Raw genomic sequence first — 15,378 nt, forward strand, 5'->3', positions numbered from 1 at the left:
TTCTTAATCACTAGCTCTACTGACACGAATAGCCTTGATGTGACTCATACCTTACTTTATTACATGCTGACCGCTCATGGAGATTGTGTAAGCCTTCAGTGTCGCACCTACAGGACCGAAGCATTTCCCCTGGAATCCCAGCTGCCAGTCCAATTAATGGAACTTTGGAGACAAATGTGTTAATAAGAGCATGCATTAAATCCAATTTTTTAAATTCTTTTTTTTCTTTTTTACTGTTTAAGTTTTTTTCATTACAGAAAATATAAATAGATATAGATATAGATAAAGATATAGATATGGATATAGATATAATAGAAAGTTTGCCCCCTTAACCATTTTTAAGCATACGATTCAAGGGCCTTAAGTACATTCGTATTGTCGTGTAACCAACACCGCCAAACATCTCCAGAACGTTTTCATTTTCCCCAACTGAAACTCCGTATCCACAAAATGCGAACTCCCCTCTCCCCGCTTCCCCAGCCCCTGGAAATCACCGTGCTACTTTCTGTCTCTATGAATGCACTACTCTATATGCCTCATGTAAGTATTTGCCTTTATGTGATAAATCTGCTTTTTAAAAGCAAACTCTTCATATAGTAGGAGTACTTGTCTAAAGAAAGCCAGCAGGTGCCTTGTAGGAATTGAAGAATCCTGCCGTCATGGGGATGATCCCCTAACCCCATCCTCATTTACTAGTGATTTTCAAGTGCATTACTTTGACCTCATGTGTTTTATAGTCTCACCGACATTTGAAACTGGAACCAGTGTGTGTGTGTGTGTGTGTGTGTGTGTGTGTGTGTGTGTGTGTGATCGGTTGCTGTGAATCAGTGGTAATGTCTCTAGTGCTTTGGCACTCCAGAGCTTTTTTGTTCAGGTAGGTCACCTACTTTGGAGCTAAGGAAGCTGAGGCTGCAGGAACCCCATGGGGTGAGCTGCAAAGCTGGGGTTCCAGACCAGGCCACGCATCTCCCAAGAGCCCCAGGTGAGGACCTGGCGAGGTTCTTCCTAGTGAGCATCACTGCTGGTCCAGGGGTGTGAGGACCACTTGGCTTTCCCCTCGTACATTAGATGTTTCTCTGTGGCCTTCACTCTGCTTCCCTGCCTCTTCCAGGAAATGGCCCAGCAGCTGTTGGCGGTATTTGGCGGCTACTATATCCGGCTCCTGGTGACCTCGCAGCTTCCCCAGGCAGTGGGGACACGACACACAGACTCGCCAAGGATTCCGTGCCCCTGCCAGCTCATAGAAGCCCACATCCTGGGTACTGGGTGCTGCCCATTCCTGGCCAGGTGACCTAGGGAGGAAGGTACTCCACTTCCTGCGAGACTGAAGGTCCTCAGGAAGGCTCAGGAGCACCAGGCGGCTGACGATGAGCCCCAGGGGAGGAGAGAAGCATCTGGGAGCACTCGGAAGACTGTCAGTCATGTCAGAGCATGGGTATCGTGCTTGCTTCAGGACTCTGCACAGGAATACCTATCCACATCCCATGCTGACCCCTGGCCCTTTCAGAAGCTGATGGTTGCCAAGCTGGTCCCACTCCAAACCAGTCTCTATGCTGCTTAGAACCATGGGCATGGATGGAAGGCCTCTCCCATGCCCTTCATTGTCTGGAGAGCCCAGAAAATGTGAAGATGCTCCTACTGGGCCAACCGTGTGTCCAGAGCTCAGTCTCAGGTGATGGTCCTGTCCTCAGCTCCTTCATGTCAGACGGGAAAACTGAACCTCAGAGAGGACTCTGCTCTTTGTAGCATTGTCTCGGGCCTCCAGAATTCCTAATCGGAAGGAAAGAAGTCAATTTTCAGAACGTTCTCCATTTGTAAGTTTCTCATGCCCTTTGTTTTATGACAAACAATGGCCTTGTGTTGTCTGCTAGCACACAGACTTCTAGGAGGCAGAAGAGAGAAACCAGCGGCACGTAACTGATAATGGGACTGTTTGGGAAAGATTGATTCTGTCTGATTTGAGGATGTATTTTGTTTAAAGGCATGCATGCCTATGGTTGTGGTTTTATACTCCAGACCGAGAGCAGCAGTCCTGTTTTCTGACGCTAATCTGTCACTCATGACGTTCCATGAAGAGGTCAGGGGTTTTCAGGTTCTCTGCTCCTGAGCAAGTTTGAAGACCAATTATTCCATAGGTGCAAATCCAAAAGACCTGGCCTGGCATTTAAGGGCTCCCCAGCCTGCAGGACCCAGCCCTCATCTGTGATTTTGGCTTCATCTCCCACAAAACTTCTTCATAAGTTGAAACTTTCCTGGACTAATGTACCTACTCGATCTCATCCTTTGAACTCCTATGCATGCTTCAAAGCCCAGCTTTACTTACCTCTCCTTCAGGAAGCCTTTCAACATAGAACATGCCCTGCTTCTCTGCCTCCTTTAAATTCTTAATGTAGCTGCTACCTTTATTGATGTTTTACGTTATCAATTCTGTTTTCCTGTGCACATGCACATTTTTCTAGCTAGACTCAATTTCTGAAGGACAAAATTCTCACCTTATAATTTCTGTGCATGGCCTAGACCTGCTAAGGGGAAAACAGACCAACCCAGTGGATTGAGGGCTTTGTCATCTCTAGAGTAGCCTTTGCAGATTGCTCTCTATGCTCAGTTGAATGAGGTTGGCACAGACCTGGGTTCCGGTCCTGCTGCTGACATTTCTAGCTGTGTGACTTTTGGCCAGTCCTCAGTTTACTCATCTTTATATAAATGAATACATATGGGTAGTTGGATGATTCTTAGCTTCCCTTCCAAAGCTGAAGTTCTGGCTTTTTCTGTTCCAGTCTAGCCCTTGGCCTATCTGTTAATGCCTTTATCCACATGTAGAAGGGTCCTCCAGCCTTACGTGACTGAGGTGTCCCAGACCTGTCGGACCTGCGGACGGAACACTGGCCTAGTTAGCAGGAGACCTGGATTCTCGTCCCAGATATGCTGCTTCCTTAGAAGCATGACCTTGGCCAGGTCACGTAACCTCTCTTGAGTGTCCGTTTACTTCTTTCTAAATGGATCTGGTGAACACGAAATGTAATCCTGTGGGTGACTTACTGTGTAAGAGGCCAGTCTGACTGTTTGCTTTCTCTGGGCCCAGAGAAGACAAATCGTGTACATAGACCCACCCCGGGAAATGGCTACCTTAGGCATTTCTCTTTAGCCAGCTCTCAGGGCCGCTGTGCTCCATCAGAGTAATTCATGAGGGCAGTCGCTGTCTCGCTCCCCTGCCACAGAAGGAATGTGGGCTGTGAATGGGCTCCTTAGAAGCCCGTATTTATCATCCAACCGGAAACCCTGGTAAGTATAGTAACAGAATAAACATGTCTGTGTTAAATGACGAAAGGCTAACGTCCAGATTGCTGGTTTTCCCGAGTTGCTGGTAGTCTCACCTAGTGGGCGGAGCATTCACGTGTGCCCCCCCAGGCGCTTTCTTTGCCTTCGCCACTGGCTCTCCTCCTTTAGAAAATTCTGTGATCTCTGTCTTGCCTACTTCACAGGGTCGTGCGAAGCTCAGAACCCATACCTGGACACGCACCCTGCTTTAAGGCTCTGTGTTGAGGACGGGCACGGAGACAGTGCAGATGGTGGGTGCGGAGGGAGGGGCTCAGAGCCTGGATTCTGGAGTTCCTCAGATCCAGGTTCCGCTCCTCGGAGCAGCATCCCTTGCCACCTGGGGTGTCACTCCTCGTGCATGGAATGAGGATTTAGCATACGCAACCGGCAGGTATTGTGAAAATGAGATAATATAAAGAATGGAAAGTGCTTGCAACTTCGAGCTACAAGCTTGAGTCAGAGCACAATAAATTGTTGCTGGTTTTTTTGTTTTGTTTTGTTTTTTTGATCTCTCACTATGGCTTCTACACCGTAGGAGCCCAGTGTACGTGTTTGCTGATGTAGTAGGTCATTAACAGTTCACGTCGATTCAGTCTGCCTCAGATGGCATTACTCCAGCACCACGGGGTGTGTTTATGGGAATAAAGATTCTAGTCAAACCTCTCTGAAATTCAGTTCCTGGAGACAGTGTGGCAGGGAGGTTAAGAGCAAGCTGGTCACTTTGGGCCAGATGCTTACCCTCTCTTTTCCTGCTGTACCTCCATTTCTTCACCCATAAGGGGGTGTGTGATGATAACGGGGGTTAGCTGAGGCGTTGCATGGGAAGTACAAGGTCTGGTCTGTCGTAGGGTCCAAAGCCAGGGCTCCATCGACGACAGCATTTCTCAGCGGCTCCGTGCTGTTTGCTAGCTGAGTCCATTTGTGCAGGCTTTGACCTGTGTTGTTCACATCTGTATCCTTACTGATTGGGGTTGGTTTGTCTGTCGGTGACCGAGAGTGGCAAACCTCCAACTATGATTATGCATCTTCTGTTTTTCCTTTTACTTCTGACACATTTTTGTATTGCATAGTTTTGATATAATTCACGTAGCAGAAAACGTACCACTTTAAAGTATACAGTTCAGTGGTTTTCAGTGTATTCGTAGGATTGCATGACCTTTACCACTGTTTAATTGTAGACCACTTTCATAACCTTTCCCCCTCTCCCGCAAAAAAAACCCATCCCCATTAGCAGTCACTCTCGATCCCCCCACTCTCCTCAGCCCTGACAACCACTGACCTGCTTTCTGTCTCTGGATTTTCCCCTTCTGGACATTTTATGTAAACGGAATCCTACAGTATGTGGCCTTTTGTGTCTGGCTTTTCTAACATTAGCACAATATTTTCAAGATTCATCCATGTTGGAGCACATATCATGATTTTATTTTTTAGTATTAATGATCAATTCCTTATTATTCCTGAATAATATTCCATGACATGGATGTATCTCGTTCTGTTTATATTTCTTCAGCTGGGTTGTTTCTACTTTTTGGTTTCGTGAATGATGCTGCTATGAACAATTACATACACGTCTTTGTGTGAACGTATCTCTTAGTTCACTTCCGACAAGTTTTGCTCTATTATGACATGCACACGAATACAGAATTGTTAAAACTTCCACATGGGTTGAAACCCTTTCATCTTTATGGAATGTCTCTTCTTATCTCTATTAGATTATTGCCTTAAAATCTACTTTGATACATTAGCTTTCTTTGGATTAGTGATTACCCAGTATATCTTTGTTCAGATTTTTACTTTCAACTTATCTGCATCTCTGTATTGAAGGTGCCCCTCTTATGGGCATGTGTGATTAAAAAAAAATCTGGGGGCTCCTGGGTGGCTCAGTTGGTTTGGCATCCGACTTCAGCCTAGGTCAGAGCCTGGAACCTGCTTCAGATTCTGTGTCTCCCTCTCTCTGCCCCTCCCCTGCTTGCATGCACGCTCTCTCTCTCTCAAAACTAAATAAACATTAAAAAATTAAGAAAAAAAATCTGTTCTCTGCTTTTTAACTGGAGCATTTCCTATGCTATGTCTAATGCATTTGCTGATGTGTTAGATAGATCTGGGCTTACTGGTACCATTTTATGGTTTATTTTCCATTGGTTCTTTTTTTTTCTGTTTTTTTTTTTCTCTTTTTTTCTGTCTCCTTTTGCATTGATATTTTTTTCTTTCAAAATCTCTCCTCTAGTAACCTAGGACGTATGTATTCTGTGCTTTGAGTGGTCACTGCAGTTAGGCATGTGTCCTTGACTTATTCGAGTCCAAGAGAGTACTTTTGCCACTTTCTGGACAATCCAAAGACCTTAGAACCCTTTCGCCGTTCTGCCTCTTGTGCATTTCATTTCTCTCTGTATTTTATTTTATTTTAAAGTTTTATTTAAGTAATCTCTACACCCCATGTGGGGCTCGAACCCATGACCCCGAGACCAAGAGTCACACAACACACTCCTCTGACTGAACTGGCCCTTCTCTCTATTTTAAACCACAACAGGCATTATTTTTTTAATTTGTTTTAATGCTTATTTATTAATTTTTTTTTTTTTGAGAGAGACAGAGTATGAGCAGGGGAGGGGCAGAGAGAGAGGGAGACACAGAATCTGAAGCAGGCTCCAGGCGCTGAGCTGTGAACACAGAGCCTATTGCAGGGCTCGAATGCACAAAGCATGAGATCATGACCTGAGCCAAAGTTGGATGCGTAACCAACTGAGCCACCCAGGCACCCCCACAACAGGCATTTTTATCAGTGCTTTATGCAGCCAGTATTCATTTAGATCTATCTACACTTCGATCTATCTACACGTATACGTTCTATTATTCTTTATTTGTTACCTCTTTATTACTTTTTGTGTCTGCCTGCATCTCTGCACGTTTACCTGTGAATATTCCCCTTTTCCTGGAACTAACCTTTGGCATTTCCTTTAGTATAGCATAGTACCGAGCGCATTTGGAAGTACCGTTAGCATTTGCCTTCCAAGACCAATCCTCTGGTGACGGATGGAGCTTTTGTTGGCCGGAAAGCCTCTGTGTTGTTTTGAATTCTGAAGGGTATTTTTGGTCTGTCAAGAATCCTAGGGCACTACAGTTAATTTTCTTTAAAACTTTGGAAGACATCCTTGGCTTTCATTGTTTTCTGTTTGCAGAGTCAGCTCTCAGTCCCTTGGCTGTGATGGCTATGTCTCTGCTGTGGGCTTGCGGTGTGTGTGTTGACGCCTCCTGGTGTCGCTTCCTTTATGCTTCTCCTGCTGGGGGGCTCCCAGTGCCTCTTGAATCTGTGACACGGCTTCCTTCAATGTAGCCTCCGGCCTCCCCTCTCCCCTCTCCTTCTGAGGCTCTAACGACCGGCTTGCGAACACCTTTTCGCTGCATTTTTGTGGCTCTCTGTGTTTCGTGTTCTTGAGGCTCTTCCTGATTCAGTCTGAAGGTTCCCTACACATTCTGCTTCACGACTCTTGCCCTTATTTGTGTCTAGTTGATTGTTAATCCTCTCCACAGAGTTCTTAATTTCAGCCCCAGTCCTAAAAATTTTTAATTGACTTTTTAAAATACAGGTTACAGTTTTCAGCTGAAACGATCCATTTTCCTGTCATCACTTTTCTTCGGTGTTCTGAAGTGGATGTTTGCTGACTCCAGTTTCTGGTTCTTCTGTTAGATTGGTTTTCTTTTGCTTTTCGGTCAGTTGGTCTTCTGGTATCCTTGGTGTCTTTGGATTGAATATTAGACTTTTTTTGACATGAACAGCTGAAGAGATGTACAAGACTCTGGATATTCCTTTATTTTAATAAAAATTTTTAATGTTTATTTTTGAGAGAGATCGAGAGAGAGAGAGAGAGAGAGAGAGAGAATGAGCAGGGGAGGGGCAGAGAGAGAGGGAGACACAGAATCCAAAGCAGGCTCCAGGCTCCGAGGTGTCAACACAGAGCCCGACGCGGGGCTTGAACTCAGGAACCGTGAGATCATGACTTGAGCTGGAGTCGGATGCTTAACCGACTGAGCCACCCAAGTGCCCCCACTCTGGATATTACTTTAGACAGGATTTACTTTTGCTTCTGAGAAAAGTAGGGGTGGGATAGATTTGACTCTGGGTTTCAGTCCTAGTGAGGCCTGGTCCATTTCTGGTGAGCCCTGACTTCCTCTTCAGGGATTTTAACTGAACACCTGTTCAAAAAGCAAAAAACAAACTTTTTGAAACCAGGACTCCTCCTGTGGGGTGAATCCCTCCTTCAGGGTGAGCCCTCAACTTCTGATTTTTGTTGCCCCAAGCTGTGAGTCTGCTAAAAGCCCCCCCCCCCCTCAGTTTTTCAGCCTCTTCGACCCTGCTTGGGAATTGGCAGGTGCCTTGAGAAGGTCAGAAGTCCTCAATGTCCCTTTCAACTCTCTGCACTCTCTGATGCATTCAAACAGATTTAAGAAAAAAAAAAAAAACCCAACAAACTACAGCTTTTTAAACTGCTCTCAGCAGGAGGATCATTCTGATACAATCTAGTCTGCCATAGGTAGAGGGAAATTCCAGCTGTGGCCTCTGTTATTATTCTTATGGTTATTGTTCGAAAATCCTTCAAAGAAAGATCTTACCCTGAGGCCAAAAACCCTTTGGCAAACTCATAAGATGTAAGCCTCTTCCCATCCCTCTGTGAAGTGGCTTCTAACTGAACTGAAGCAGGAAGTGACATTTAAGGAGCATCTTTTACGTGCAAAGCACCTGTTATATCTGCTGCAGGAAATGGTTCCAGCACATTAGGAATGTGGGGTTCTCTGGGGAAGGAGAGTGGGACCTTGGCATGGGAGGTAGTGAGGAATGCATAGGATAAGAAGGATCTGGGTCAGAGGATGGGTCCAGGGCATGGAGCAGCGTGACAACTGGCAGCAGAAGGGGACCAAGGATAAAGAAGCCACGGGGAAGTGTCCTTTCCCTTCACCTGACTGATGCTACTCAGGGGGGGGTCCCCCTGAGTCAAAGAGGCGCTACAGCCTAGTGAACTGATCATGCACACACGATTAGCAAGCCCTCTTGCTTCCTTCCAGCCGTTGTTCCTTTACCCTTTTCTGCTACATATTTCCAACCTCCTTCTGGATGTGGCCACCCAAACATCCCATGGGCTCCTCCAACTTGGCACAGCCCAAGAGGAAATGATCTGTGTGTTGTCAGCTTGGCCTCAGGACCACCTCCCTTCTCAGCTCTGGGTGTGGCAGAAGAAATCAAGAACCTCCTTTCCCAGGATCTTCTCTGTATGGTTGTGAGTTAGGAACCGGCCAGCTTTGCCTGAGAAATCTGTAAGTTGGGGCTCTGGTCTCTATCCCAGTGTTGCCATCCTAGTTCATGCCTGTATTACTGGCTGTCCTGACCTCCTCGGCGGCCTCTTCTTACATGTTTGTGTCACTCAGGATCCAATCAGAAGGCAAAAGCCACATGGTAATTTGACTATGGGAAGTTTAACATAAAGAATTATTAAGTATAACAAGGAATTTGAATCATGGATTGGAAGTAAGAAGTAAAGAGACTGTAAAGAATACAGGAAGAGCATGGGGCGCCTGGGTGGCTCAGTTGGTTGAGCATCCGACTTCGGCTCAGGTCATGATCTTGCAATTTGTGAGTTTGAGCCTCGTGTCGAGCTCTGTGCTGACAGCTCGGAGCTCAGAGCCTGGAACCTGCTTTGGATTCTGTGTCTCCTTCGCTCTCTGCCCCTCCCCTACTTGCGCTCTGTCTCTATCAAAAATAAAGTCTAAAAAGAATTAAAAAAAAAATACAGGAAGAGCACCACATGTAAGGAGCAGTCATTACCCCTAGGGCTGAGATAGAGCCCCTCAAGGAGGATCTCTCTATGCCCAATCCCCAGCTGAAATCTGGATTTTGTAGGGAAGGACATGGCCATGGCTCACCGGATGCAGAGAAATCTCTTGAGATGCCATGTTGATGGGATGTTCTAGAAATCTGCACTTTAAGGTGCCAGGGAAAGCTATCTCAGAGATGGAGGCACTTCCCAGTTTGATGGTGGGCACTGGGAGAAGCTGTTGGCTGCTAAGTACTGCTTACTACCGTGCAGTTGTCTACACTGCAGGAACCTGATTTGGAGAAGTTTCTGCGTGGCAGGAACTGGTGCTTGAGAAGCCGTGTGTACTGCCAGAGCCAGATAATTAGAGGAACTTCTTGGGCTGTGGGATCCTGCTACCATGAGCTCACCAGAACCAGGAAGGAAAGCCCTTCTTCCTCCAGTGTCTCCAGCACCCCCTACTGACAAAGTGTAACATTACACCAGCTGCCAAGGGGAAAAGATTTAAAGGGTCCATTTTTGAAGAGTAGTCAATGAATAGTCAATGAATAGTCAATTTGGAGCAATAAATGAGTGTCACTCTCCTATCGTTGTGAAGGGCAGCATAACTGGTTGGTTAAGAGTGTCACCTCTGGAATCAGGCTTCCTGGGTTCAAGTCCCAGCTCTGCCACTGGTATTAGTATAACCTTCAGAGACGTATAAGCTCTCTGTGTCTCAGTTTCCTACTTTGTAAGACCAAGGTAGTAACTGTACTAACCTTGTTGGGTTATTATGCTAAGTGAGTTGATATTTATAAAGCACTTAGAAGAGTAAGTGATATACCCGAATTTACACACTCCTTCAAACTGCACATCCTCTCAATTGTAGCCAGAATGGGCTTCTCATCATAGGTATGAGTGTTAGTCGATAGTACTATGGCATAAGACATCATTTTTCTTTCTTCCTCTCCTTTCTGAGGTCAGGGATGACACAGGGAGTGCTAGGAGGAGAAGTTGTCTTCTTAACAACTCACCATGTTCACCTTGCAAACACTGTAAATCGGGCTATGTTGTTTTGGTTGCCTGAAACTCACCTGGGCCCTCCCCATCACCTTCAGGATAGGGTCCAACCTACTCTCCTAGAATATAACACTTTGAACGACCCTCTGCACCCCTCACCTCCCAACCATTGGCATTTGCCATCCTCACACCCCTCCCACGTTGTGCCTCTGTTTTCCAACTTTACTTATTTTGTTCCCCCTTCTGGAATACCATTTCCCCTCCTGTTTCCTCAGCCAATTCCCTTTAAACACTCAGAAAACTCCAGCAAACATCTCTTCCAGGAAGCCTTCCCCAAAGCCCCAAGTTGGGTGCAAAACGCTTCCCATTCTCTTGCTCCCCCAAGTTGTCCTATTATGTTGGAGTGATACACTTCTGTGCCTGGTTCCCTGGCTAAAGTTGAAGCCACCTGGGATCTCCTGCATATTATCATGTTTGCATGCTCTGCATTTTATTTTATTAAACTTTTTTTTTAAGTTTATTTCAAGAGAGTTGGAGAGGGGCAGAGAGAGGGAGAGAAAGAGAATCCCAAGCAGGCTCCACGCTGTCAGCACAGAGCCTGATGTAGGGCTTGAACCCATGAATTGTGAGATCGTGACCTGAGCTGAAATCAAGAGTTGGACACTTAACCGACTGAGCCATCCAGGCCCCCCTACATGCTCTTCTTTTTAGCAAACAGCTCTGTATACCTGCGCCGGCTGCACATTCCATCCCCCTAGGGCTGCTGTTTGCAGAGTTTTGCACAACCTGCCCCACTGGTCACTGTGGCCCTGAGCACCAAATGGAGTCACCCAATAGATGAGCAGAATTGTACCCTCAAGCTCTAGACATTTATTACAGCATCCATTTATAGCCACCTGTTACACTCACCAGCCTCTCCAAAGCACTTCCTCATTAGGTTGGTTAGGAGTGACCGAGAAGGCTTTAGAAGGATTAAACCACATTTCTCTACAAGCGATGCCGGGTTCTAATTGCTCCACATGCAAGGGAATCTCAGAAGCAGGGCTGGGGGAAGGGAAAAGAAGAGGGACCCAGTCCTGTGATGCAACCAAGGACTTTTAATTGGAGGCAGCTCCTCCCGCTGTGGCCAGATCACCTCTTGCTGGTGGCACAGGGGTGGCTCAGATGGTTTCTTCTCCAGGGGAATTTCTGAACCCATCTTCCTAGCTCCTGCTCACCACCCTATTCGGGAGACGCTTGGGCAGCCGCACAGCATGGGGGCTGCTGACTAGAATGCTCAGGGTCTCCCAATAGTGCAAGTTTTTAGCGCCCAAATATTGGAGAAGTGGTGTGGGTGTCTCTTTTTCAAACCATTTGTGCGAGGATCCGTGTTCAGATCTGAAAGAGTGAAGGAAAACGTTTGTCCTTGGTAAAGGGTTTGAATTACACATGAATAAACAGTCTTGGTCACATCCCACGTGGGGACTGCTCGTGTTATTAAGTGGCTTGAAAACAATTCTGGCTTGAGCTAAAAATAACCCCACACTGGGTCAAGCGATCGAGATTTTATAGTTTACTTGTTACGTCAGCAAAGCCTCGCTGGTCCTGACCACGACACATACACAGTTACCGCCTCTGGAGAGCCTTCTCCGCGTGGGGCCATGTTCTAGGCACTTACGTGTGCCTCCCCAATAACCTGAGAAGTAGGTAATGTACCAACATTATCCCTGTTTTATAAAGAAACAGAGAGAGGTTCGACGACATGCTCAAGCTTAGTAAGTGGTTGAGGCAGAATTTAACGGGTATGTAGGACACAAGCCAGGGATCTTAACTACTATCTGGTATCTAATAAATAATATAGTCATTAGGCTAAATTGTTACAGGCTTGGGTAACTAGTCCCACACCCCCGAAAGGCTTGAAAGAAATCTGAGGTGTGCCAGCAGAGGGCGGCTGGGGAGACTGAAATCCAGAGAGGTGACTCCAATATTCTTGCCAACTACACACATCCATGCCTGGGATCTACTGAAGAGCTGTGGCTGGTGCTTCTGGGATATTCTTGGACTATTAGGTGAGTCAACAGTGGAAGAAGGCCCCTCATTGGCCTGGCAGCAGCAACAGAAGATCTTTGACGCCATGTTTTGGTGGGTCATGGGAAGAGGAAAGGGCACTGGGGCATCTGGCCCTGTAGCCTCAATCCCAGAAGCCCATTGTTATTTCAGCGGTGGGTCATACTGGGCCAGCCTCTCCCAACGTATCACGCCCCTTCCCCTCCCAAACCTCTCGTAGCTCCCTGTGGCTGGCACGTCCAGGCCCACCTATGCGGGCCTACCTCTGACTAGGTCTTCTTCCATTCCAAGTTCTCTCACCCATGGAAAGACGTTGGAGCCTCTACTCTGCCAGTCTTTACCTGCAGGGGTACCTCGTTGAATCAGCAGATCGGCCGATAACACAGCTCCACCTTTCTGTGTGGCTTTGGGCTCATCTGTTCCGGACCTAGGCTCCCATCTGACAGGTAGCGGTTGGGCTGTACCGTGTCTCCAAAGATCAGACTTCCAGGTCTGATGACTCAAGGTTGTGCCTCCTTATCTTTCTTATTCCCAAACTTCTTTGTCTTTTCCAGGCCTCTTCCCAGCTCCTGTTCTCATTTCCCTTTCCCTGTGGCCAAAGCCCTACTCTGGGAGTTTCCATCATGGCGGCAGTATTCCCTCAGTGCCCACTGGGTTCACTCCAGGGCATCGTCCTTGGGCACTGGCTTCCCCCTCTCCCGGCCGCCACCGTGTCTCACCTGGATCACTGCGATGGCCTCCTAGCTGGTCTCCCTGCTTCTTCCACCCTCGTCTTCATCGGTGTCAGCACAGCAGAATCCTCTTATGATGTAAGTCACATCACGTCACACCTCTGCTTGGAGTCCTGGTGCCCTATCATGCAGAAGAGAAGCCAAAGTCTTTCTCTGGGCATCCCCTGAAAAAAAATCTGTAATCTCAGCACTACCTTTGCCCATCCCTCCCCTGCTGTCTCCTCCCGCCCTCCCCTTCACTCTGTTCCAAGCGGACAGAACATGGCTGCCCTTGCCTGCGCTTTCTGCCTGGGATGCTCTTCCCTGGAGATTCAGGGAACTCCTCCCTCCCCTCCGTTAAGGCTTTGTGTGAAGGTCAGCTTTTCTTGTGAGGCATTTCCCCCCCTATTTAGGCCTCTCCCTCTATTTAATTCTCCCTATTTATTCCCTCTACCACTCAATTCCCAGTTTACAGGACTGTCCCTCCCCCAGTCCTCCCTCTTCCCCACCCCACCTCCTTCTTCTCCATAGCCCTTGTCTCAGAGCACACCCCGGAGTTTATTTGCAATTTTCCTGCTGTGGAACACACGGAGGCAGGGGGTCAGCCTCTTGGGTTCACTGCTGGGTCCCCAGTGCCGGATGCCAAGCGTGCAGTTAATAAACAGTTGTGGGATGGCTGGACGAACCTGTACTTTGGTTGAACTTTGGTCCTGCGTATGAGCAGATGCTGTCACCGCCCCAGGGGTGAGATGAGCCACTATTCCAGGGACATGAAGGCAGGTGAGACACTGTTGGTGTCTCACTGCTGATGAGACACCGTCAAGCTGACTGATGGCTTTAAGAACAATGGATAGGTTTGCTTTTGACTGTCTGCTGGTGGGGCCATCTCCCTTCCCCCCCCTTTTCAACCCAAACCTATTTCCTTTCCTTTCGTGTCCTATATTCACTTTGGGTCTGGAGTCAGAGTTGGCGAACCCCTTCTCCTCCTGGCCCCTGCCTCCCTTTCTCTACCCATTCAGCCATTCATCAAGGCATTGTGATTCTACCTTGTAAACATCTCCTCCACCTGCCACCCTCCACCCTCCAGCCCCTGCCCTCGGCCACTCCCCTGGCCACAACTTCCCTGCTGGCCCCTGACTCACTTGCAGGCCCATCTGCCTGCAATCCCATCACCATGCTGTGCCTCAAACCCTCAGCGGCTCCCTGTTGTACTGCTGAAAACTGCTTTGGTAGTCTGGCCCTGCCAGCTTTGCCAGCCTCATTCCCTCCCGGCCTCGCCTGTTGCCCTCTGGCCGTAGGAGCTGCCAGCAGCGCCCCAAACTTGCTCTCATTGTGTTACCACCATGCGTTTGTGCCAACCGTCTCCCCCACCCCCATGTTCTCACTCCCTCACCCTTCACACTGGAGACTCAGCTCAGGGACTGCTCCTTCCGGGAAGCCATCCCTTACACCTGGGAGGAATTAGGGCCTCTCTAGTGGTCCCACACTGGGTCATGGCCAGTGCCTGGCACTATCACAGGTGCTCGATAAATACTTGTTGAGCAATATTTCACAGCCTGCCTATGATTTGCCTATGAGAGTCCACTCCATAGTCTGGGTCATTCCAATCTGTGATTTAAAAAATTTGTTCAGCATGTTTTTATTGAGGACCACTGGTGCCAGGCACTAAGTGAGGGATCTGGCAGTGAACATGAATGAGAGATTTCTGGTCTCAAGGAGACAGGGATGGGTCCAATCCACCTTCGGACCCCAGGAGTGAGCACAGGGATTTGCACAGAGTAGGTTCTCTCTCAATGTCACCTGAGTAAATACACAAGCCCTCTCTCTGACTGTTGGGCAACAATGGACACAATATCATCCCTATGCTCCCTTCCACTAACAGGTGTTTTACTCCCTGCTCATAGAAATGGATAGAAACATCCCGATTCTGTACTTCCCTCCTTCTCCCTGGTGACTTCAATCTTGGAAATTAACAGGGTAAGAGAGACAGCCACGGTGTCAAGGGCACACTGACCTTCATCGAGCTTCTTGGGCAGGTCCTTGGACATCTCTGAGCTCATTTAGCTTTTCAGATGGTGGAGCTGAGCCCCAGAAAGGTGACTCCCAGGTCTTATGGCCAAGAGGAGCAGCTGGGATTGTAACACAGTTTTGTCTGGTACCCGAGCCTCTGCTGTCCAGGGCCTCACCCTACAGGCACTTCCAGGGGCAGAGAGATGTTCAGAAACACCTTCTGCTCCTCCGAGAGTTGATGGCAGGTGGTTTTGAAATGGAAGGACCCCCATGAAGCTTGGCAGAGCAGCGCAGAAATTAAGAGCATACATTGTTAGTACTTAGATAATTTGGGATGTAATTCTTGTTGCACCATGATGGGTTATTTAGAGCAACGTAAAGTCTGTGAACCTCAGTTTTTCTGTCTGTAAAATGGGGATGGCAAAACCTACCCCAGAATGTTGTGTGAGGGTTGGGTGGCATAAAGATGTGAGGTGCTTATCGCGGTG

At 47.7% G+C, this 15,378-nt stretch overlaps 1 protein-coding gene and 1 long non-coding RNA gene across 9 annotated transcripts in view; one reads left to right on the forward strand and one right to left on the reverse strand.

The window, feature by feature from the left end:
• Window positions 1–13,561, forward strand: part of TMEM268 (transmembrane protein 268) — a 43,073-nt gene extending 29,512 nt beyond the window's left edge. For 5 of the 8 annotated variants that reach the window (XM_019816415.3, XM_006939396.5, XM_023242638.2 and 2 more), the window contains one exon: window positions 1,112–3,801. In XM_019816415.3, coding sequence (XP_019671974.2) covers window positions 1,112–1,291 — 180 coding nt within the window. In that variant the 3' untranslated portion in view covers window positions 1,292–3,801. Of the gene's footprint in view, window positions 1–1,111; window positions 3,802–11,986; window positions 12,173–12,461; window positions 12,617–12,724 lie in introns of those variants that run through there. The other 3 variants (XR_006589192.1, XR_006589190.1, XR_006589191.1) reach the window with 3 other exon arrangements.
• On the reverse strand, window positions 11,202–14,883 carry LOC111557531. The gene is made up of 3 exons (XR_006589193.1): window positions 13,567–14,883; window positions 12,128–13,022; window positions 11,202–11,501 (listed from the first exon to the last, which is right to left on the reverse strand). It is a non-coding gene; the product is annotated as an uncharacterized LOC111557531 (long non-coding RNA).
• Window positions 14,884–15,378: the final 495 nt, after the last annotated feature.

Source organism: Felis catus, chromosome D4 (genome assembly GCF_018350175.1).
Source record: "Felis catus isolate Fca126 chromosome D4, F.catus_Fca126_mat1.0, whole genome shotgun sequence".
Lineage (NCBI taxonomy): Eukaryota > Metazoa > Chordata > Mammalia > Carnivora > Felidae > Felis > Felis catus.